The sequence below is a fragment of the Anopheles stephensi genome, chromosome 2 (assembly GCF_013141755.1).
Source record: "Anopheles stephensi strain Indian chromosome 2, UCI_ANSTEP_V1.0, whole genome shotgun sequence".
In the NCBI taxonomy this organism is placed as follows: Eukaryota; Metazoa; Arthropoda; class Insecta; order Diptera; family Culicidae; genus Anopheles; species Anopheles stephensi.
This window is the reverse complement of record NC_050202.1, coordinates 88,046,722-88,055,065: the sequence shown is the minus strand read 5'-3', so window position 1 is coordinate 88,055,065 and position 8,344 is coordinate 88,046,722. Positions and strand designations below refer to the sequence as shown.

The 8,344-nt window shown below is 46.2% G+C and overlaps 1 protein-coding gene across 1 annotated transcript; it reads right to left on the bottom strand.

Moving 5' to 3' along the window:
• Positions 1-5,790: 5,790 nt before the first annotated feature.
• LOC118505089 (protein atonal-like) lies at positions 5,791-7,371 on the bottom strand. Its single transcript, XM_036040386.1, has one exon. The coding sequence runs from the start codon at positions 7,031-7,033 to the stop codon at positions 6,128-6,130; it is 906 nt and encodes a 301-aa protein (XP_035896279.1). The 5' UTR covers positions 7,034-7,371; the 3' UTR covers positions 5,791-6,127.
• Between the last annotated feature and the right edge of the window lie 973 nt (positions 7,372-8,344).

Below are 8,344 nucleotides of genomic sequence, written 5' to 3'. Positions count from 1 at the left end.
AAAATAAATCATTTCTTGTGGGCCGCTACTCGTTCGACAGTCGACAAATTATCCTATCCAGGAAATCCAGCTCCACATTCCCACACTATTAAACTGCTTTTCTCGATGGACGATCGCTAATTTGCCTGCCTTCTTCGGTATAAAACTGCATCCCTATCAGTCCCATACTCGCCAACTCTCGCCAAGTCTGTGTGAAACAATGGAAGAACCAAGAAGCAACCCTAACCCCAAATCTTCCCGGTTGACTTTACCGTACCGAGGGTGAGTTAAATGCTACCCTTGCTGCTTATTTTTCGGTGGGACCTCAACTTCCATGCTCGTCAGTGAGCTTTAAGACGAACCAGCGAGTGTAATTTCAATTCCGATACATCAGCTTACGTAGAAAGTCCACGATCTACGGCCATTCATCGTTTTACGCTCGGTGGCAGCTTCCGCAGTAGGAGACGGCAGCCTAAAGACGTGGGGAAGCGTTTAATTCGGTCCTCGGTCGGTCGCACTGCGATTATCGATAATCGCCTGCCGAAAAACACAACCCTCTCTCACACACACGCACGCATCATGGAAAAGGACGCTTCAAAAGCTCAGCCACGAGAACACATTAGCTGGCAGTGCAGCGGAAGACGCAACCGCTTCCCTGCTCGTGCTCGTCCACGTTCGGTGTTGCAATGCCAGCGTCTGACAGGCAAATTAGGGAGCCGTTCGTTCGGTGGGTGCCGTTTTTCGGCCACTTTTCGGAACGGTGTTTTTCGATAATTGTTGTTGCGTCGTGTTGGGTGAGAGCAGGACACCGGACACTGAAGTCGATTTAAGGGAAGAGTCGGTTGTGTGCAGTGCCATACCGAATAATAGCTCACCGAGGAAGGCTTTTATTCGCGGGATCGCGCTATGGGGAGGAATGTGTTTATCCCGGCAAAGGAATAACGCACCGCATGGGAAGGATGGGAAAAATAAATAAGGAAAAGATTGCTTCCTTCCTTTTTCGATGCCAACCGGGGGTTTTTCTCAACAAATGAATGGGTTGACTGGCTTACTGTAAGCCGAGCACTGTTTCCTTTCGCGTCTGACAGCTTGTGGGGAGATAATTTTAAAACTACAGAAGGAAATGATGCAGGCTGGAAGAAATTGTTAAAAGAGCTGCTTTTAAAACATCATTACATAGAAAATGATTAGATGAGGTTTTCTAGGTGGATTACTAAAAAAATTACAGGATACAGGATAAAAATCCTTAACTACTTTTGTATCAGCATCAGGAGAAGATTCGTCTTGTAATGTAATGTTTTATGAAGGATTAGCTTTGGTAGGATTGGCTGAATATTATATATTGAGAGCTATTGGAAAGGAGCGATCCGGAGGCCAAGATGAAAGCGGTGCCGGTCTTCACACGACAGGGCCGGGGTTCAAATCCCATCCAGACCGCCTCCCCGTACGTAAGGCTGACTACTTTACTACGGGTAAAATTAAGTCACAGACAGCCAGAAATGTGACAGGCCAAGACTTCTCGAGGTTGTGGTGCCAAAGAAGAAGAAGAAGAGCTATTGGAAAGAGGTCGTCTGTAAGCAGATGGCCATGAATTTCTTAACAAGAGAGTTAAGATTCTCTCCTCTGATCTAAGATTATCTCCCTTAGGATCGACTTTTCTATTCATTCTTCTAAGAAGTTGATATTTTGTTATCAACCTACAGGTGTTATGTTAAAGATTTCTGATAAATCGGTTTTCTGTCTAAAATATTCAAAGAAGTACGGTTTAATTTTGGGCAATTCTGGTTCTTAAGTATAGTAAGATATGCAATATGCAGAAAACAACCCCTAAAACTATGCAATACGCTATACTGATTCACTTTGGAACGTTCTTATGAGTTTATCGACGATTCAGATATATATTTGACAGGAAAATGTGTGAAAACGTCATGGAAAACAATAAGAGCTTAATAAAGCATTCATAAACTGCACGACGCACTTATTTTATCATTAGGCAATGGTAAAATCTATGTATCCCTGTACAGTATACAATTTAAATCAATACTCCTTTCCCCCTGAAGCGGACTGAAATGATTAGCTACCGAAAGAGTTGCTCGGGGCAACAGCAAAAAAAAGGAACGCCTTAAACAATTAAACTACTGCCATCCTAGCCATCCGAACTTCGGCCCGTAATCGTTTTCGATAACATGTGGCATCTCGAGCCGGTGAGGAGGAAAAAACATCTTTAATGTGGCGGCATTCGATTCTCCTCGACGCACGTGTTGCGTAAGGGTTGAGCAGGCAACAACAAAGTAGCTGAAGGACTGGTGGACGGGTGGACGAATTAAAAACAGACCCAACCCACACCCCAGGGACCAAGGACTAAGGACCAAACGAAAAAAAAACAACAACTTTGAAACATTTGTGCATCCTGACGCTCGACGGTGCAAACCCCGGAACCGGGCGTGAGTGAGTGTGGACATATGGTGAATCGGAAATCTGAACAACACATTAACATCCCCAGAAAAGACCATTTGTGTGGAAGCTAGTGGAAGGGTTAGCAATCATTCCTAAGCAATATCGAAATACTGATCGAAGCCGATCTCCCAGAAGAAGAAGAAGGATCCTCCTCCTGGTGTTTGTGTTTTGAAAACATCTTAACAGCCCGCGTGTCCTCGGCGCAAGGATCTTTTTTGTTCCACAAGTAAAATGATATTGTTCAAAGGATATCAATCAAATATCCCTGGAGCGAGCCAAAGTCCTTTACAGTAGCTAGGGTGAGGTGAAAAAAGGAACCGACTTTACCATCCTAATCGCTCGCTGCATGAGAGCAATTCCTTTTTGTTTTGTGTTCTGTACTGACCGACCGGCTTGATCCTGGATGTCCTGCTGGTTAGCTTTTGCATCGCTCTGTCCGGCGATGGGCAATACCACCCGCTCTGCACTCGCTTTGTCCTTTCTGTGGTGTCGATTGTTGGTGTGGCAGTGGCCGTTCCTTGATGCCGTTTTTTTTTGTCTCGAAAGTAGGCCACCGAAACTGATCCGAAAGGCTCCGATGTTCCGGTGGTCACTGCGGTGGCCGGTACCAAAATTGCCGTTTTATTGTTTATTATTGCAATCCCTAGCGCCCCTCTTTGTGTTATGAAATATGCGCTAGAAAATTTCGTAATGCGTTTCTTTAGACAAAACGCAGGGCGAATTGATGCAATTATTTCAGCTTCCTCACAGCGAAAACGCTTCAATCCGCCTTTGAGCAGTAAGGAAGTGTTTTTTTTTTGTATATGTTTTTTGTGCTTATGTCCGTACCTGGAAGTCTTTTGATTCTTTTTTTATGAACCTTTATGAACAACAACAAAAAACCACCCAAAAGGAAACGATCTTCAACAACAACAACAAAAAAAGGAACAGACTCGATCGTAGAGTTAGTAATATGGAAGCAACATGTGCGTGACTCTGCTGCTCGTATCTGCATGATGTTGCAGCAACGTTGGGTCACCGCCAAGGAACGGAAAAGAAATAGTAGAAAAATAATGTTACAAAACTACGGGCAGGAAAAAAAGACCCACGTACACACACACACATAGGAGAAGGAAATAGGCACACGTCGGCTCGTCGGCACTGCTGCTGTTGTGCACAGCTGTGACGTGTTCGCGAGCAGCATCCTTCAGGGCATTGGGCGAATCGGAAGCGAACGACACGCGGGATTCATCGTAGGTAACATATTGGTGCGATCGTCACGCTGTGGTTCATCAACTGGATCAATAAAATAATAATGATTGAGCAAAAAATCCCTAAAAACCTCCGAAAACAGGAGATGTTTTTGAAGCTTGAAGAGCTGCGCTACTGTCAGCTGGAACAATGGACGAGATGGAGTGTTTGAGGTTTATGATTTATGTCTAAAATAGAGAAGATAACTATAGAGCGCGATTCGCATGCATTTGGAAGACATTTTCCAGGAAAACAGATCGATTCCCATTATGTCCTTGAAGGATAGGAAAAAGCCTAGAGTATGGTAATCGAGCAAAATAACGCTAGAGATCGATCTTGATCCTTGTGGTGGTAGCACACCAAGCACCGTACATCCTGTCGTAGAAAGGGCCCTTCAAACTGATCGAGTGTGCTGCACCGGATCATTATGACCGAAGCGGTCAATAATGACCATTCGCCCCTTCAGGACGCAAGCAACGCCACACTTTCTCCCTAGTCATTGCCCAGTCCATCCATTGCGTAGCCCATCATTAGCGGACGTGCAACGGTCCGTTCGCCTCTGTGAAAGTGATCCTTGCGCGAAAACACGAAGGCGGTCACAAGAGGCGCCAGCCAGCCAGTCAGCAAGCCAGCCAAAAACCAGGCGCCAAATACGAGCAAATATTGACTTCTCATTGATTCCGGCTTCCAATGCTGAATGAAGTGCAAGCGATTGTGACGGAGCGGAATTTTTATTGCGCAAAATATGTTTGGCGGTAGAATAATTTATGATCGAAGGTTTGCAGTTACACCCTCCCCTAGGCGGAAGACCAGGCTCGGGATCACTATCGGGATCAATGGTAGCGCGTGGCAGTATAGTTATCCTAATCGACGCCGACCAGGGGAGTCGTTTGCAAGGGCGTCCTTTGTCGGTTAGCCGACACAGAAGTCCTTTGCTCGGAAGGGCAACAAAAAAGGACAGTAACGATCGTCACCCGGGTTGAAAGGGATCGTTACCTGGACCTGGAGCCCGCAATGGAAGCGGCATTTGGGTAATTGCAAAACCGTTTGTTGTGACAATCTGTTTTGTGGTTTATGTACAGCTTGTTTATGGTTCTTTCTGTGCAAAATAATTGCCAATCATTACCTGCGGAGTTTGTGATGGACAAGCAAGTATTGATAAATTTGTTCGCACTGCTTTGCGCGCAAATACGAGAATTGCATACTTTCAGGCGTTGGTTCCTTCCAGTAGGCGACTCTGTCAAACTGGGTTCAAAAATGACGTTTAAGCTTGATGTTTTGAGGTCATTTATTTAAGGTTTTGAAGTTGTTGAGCGCTCTTAGTTTCCAGGAATGATGAAATTATCTAATCGTGATATTAGTCTTTCTGCGAGAACCAAACGCCGATTGGACATCTTCGAATTTGGTCAATATCAAGGAAGCTAATATGAGAACAAATGTTTGGTCAATTCAATTCTCTCGAGACAGTGGAACCGTATTCAACGATAAATAAAATTCAATTTCATGACCCCAATGTTCTTCCCACATTGCTAACCCTCTCATAAGCCATAGGCTACATCCAACAAGTCACTTTTTTCCATCCAACCCATACTCCCTTAACGGCGAATTTTCTTCCTTCTTCTTTTCTTTCCAGGCGATACACAACTGACCAAAGCAAGAGCAACGGCCCAACGTTGTTTAAAATTCAACTCCGTACCGTTTTATACCGTACCCCATCCGTTCAAGAACCCTTGGACAAGCGGAGAACCTCGCAGAATGAGAAGCGGACTCTAGCTCTTCTCCCTCGCTTTTCTTGTTTTATTCGCTACCATTCTTTCCAATGTTTATCATTAGCGGTAAAGATCCGGCAGAGAGCATTATACCTAGCCCAGCGCCCATTACCCTCCAGCTCAATCACAAGGGAAAGAAGTGCCGTGAGAAAGTGAGCCCATGGTCCTAAACGACCACGAAGACTTGTCCAATCATTCGATGGCGAGCGTTGAAGAATTCTTCAGACGACGAAGAGATCAATTTCAAGGTTGGGAATAACCAGACTTTGCCGATTGCACTGGAATGGGATGGCCTTACCGCTGAAACACCTGAAGGATTAAGACTTCTACAAAAACAGCAGTGACACCACATAGATTTCGTTTGTTTTCAATTTTCGTTTATTTGCTGCAGCCAGTAAACAATAATATTAATAAAATTAACAGTAGACGACAAATAATTTAACTCTTCATAGTTTGTACACTCCAAACTTAACCTTACTCTAGCTCCCGACCATCTCCTTCGACCTTCAACACTTTTAACTAACAGTTGACGTTCCCCGGCTGACTCGGCTCACTCTAGCAGCAGGGTAAGCTTCTCCAGAGCACGAGGGAGAAAAAAAAGCCTCGTTTTAGGTTTTGTTCGCTGTATATCGATAGGTTCCGATCCACATCCGGCTTACTGTACAGTGGATGCAGACGGCCACGCTAGTCACCTACTGCAACAGATCGCAGAGCGCCGTAATGTAGGTCTGTGCCATCTGGAGCGTCTCGTGCTTGGACAGTTGTCGATCGTTCCCGAGCGAGGGCAGATACTGGCGCAGTCGATCAAAGGCATCGTTCAGGTTCTGCATCCGTTTCCGTTCGCGTGCATTTGCCGCCAGACGGCGCTTCTTCTTGATCTGGGGTGGCACTTGCTTCCGCTTCCGTTTGCCGATCACTCCGACGAGGCTGGTGGTGTTGATGGATCCGATCGGTCCTTGCGAGTCGGTAGATTTGGAGAACGACTTCGGAAACGTTAGGCACGACAGATCGGCCCGGGAAGTTGTGTCCGTTTCGGGAGCTTTCGCTGATTCCGACTTTGCTTTCGGTTTCCGGTTGTACTGACGCTTCTTGACGGGCAGATTGGTGCTGGGAGCGGTGGTTGGCGTTGCCTGCAGCTGTACATTGGCGAGCGGAGGTGAAAGGGGAAGCGACGTGGAGGTGGCCAGTTGAGCCGGAAGCTGGGAGGTTTGTTGCATGGCAAGCAGATTCTCTTTGTACTCCTCCACATCGACGAAGCTGCGCTGGGGTGAGTTGGCCAGGGAGTAGTAATCGGGACTTTCCGACCCAAAGCTGGACGGGCTCGGTGTCATCCAGCTGTCCGGATAGTTGTCCATAAAGCCGGGCAGTACCACCACATTCGGAGCGGCCGATTGGGAAGTGATGTTGGTGGTGGTGGAGGTGTTGGATGGCGCATTCGATGTGTAGGCGTAGGTCGAGCCGAGATAACTCGATTCGGCCAGTGAGGCCGGTACTTCATGCTGCTCCATCTTGACGTTCACACTACCACACGTGGGCGCTACCGGATCGTGCGTGTAGTAGTACGAGAAGGGAGCGTGTCGACCAAAGTCACTTGTCATTTTAATCCAGGGCACAATTCGAGCTTCACAAATGTTCTCTATCACTTAACGTTCTTACACGACTCTTTAAAGTTCACCAACAAAACAAGGACGAGTTAAACAGGAACACATTGACACTCACACGGTGCGTCGATCACAAGGCTTTCTTCTGCAATGACTTCGGGTTCGGCTTGATCCGGTTGTATTTATACGCTCCGGGATCCGATCGTGGTTCACGGCGTCTACGCTTTATTCACCTGCTTCTGTGAGCCGGCGGTCCGGCTTTTGCTTCATCGAACCTCCGAACGTCCTGCCATTCCTGTTCGGATTGTTTGGTTCGGGTTTCGGGCGCTATCCCCACCCAAGCAACCGAGCGCGTTTCTATAGCAACCGAACGCTCGAGCACGCGAGATGCACTGAACGAACGAATCGTAGCATCACCACCACAGCACGTGCCTCCGGAGCGAGGGCCAATCAGGTGCGTATCCGGTTTTGCATGGGGAAGTACCATGTCCTGTGCACAACGGCGCAAGTAATAACAATAATTGCTCGTAGCAAGTGTACCCTTCAAAGCACACTTCAAATAAGCGTTTTGAATTAATTTACGAATGGCGAAACTGCTGCAGATGACGCACATTACGATTGCGATGCGTTCCGGGAATTTGGTTGGGGTCGGCTGGATGTCCTGGGGATTTGAGTTGAGGCGAAGGATCCACGCGAACATGGCATGGGCTATTCGTCACGCTGTCCAAGGATCTTGAGACGGAACCCGTGATCGTGGGTCGACTAATTTCATGCGCAAGTCAGCTGGCACGCGCAGACCTACGAGCGAGCCCCTCGTGATCGAAATTGGAACACGGTCGTTTGAACACGTGTTAGGGTGCTGCGGTGGTGTGCGCGTTCGTTAAGCATTTGGTTAAGAAATGGTGTCCCACTGGAGAACGCAGGGGGAAAAAAAGGGAAAGGAAATAAAAGTTTCAAGAGTCCTGTTGAGATCAATAAAAATGAAGTTTTAATAGTTGCTCATGCGTATGATCGAGTTTAGAACAAATCCGTTCGAATAACAGTACCGCAGCAATAAAAATGTTCCTTTGGACCGTTATATCCGGTGTTAGTGTTTCTAATGGAAAACGATAATCATTTTTGTGTTGATCAGTGTTTTGTAAAGAAATCTCTGGGCAAATATGAGTAGAGCTTCAATTATAAAACTCTCAAGGAATTATTATTGAAAACAAATGACATGAAAAGATTGTAGAAATATGCTTTTGAAATTAAAATAAAATTCTAAATTTAAAAAAAGGTTCCACGATGATTGTGATGCAAAAGGGAATG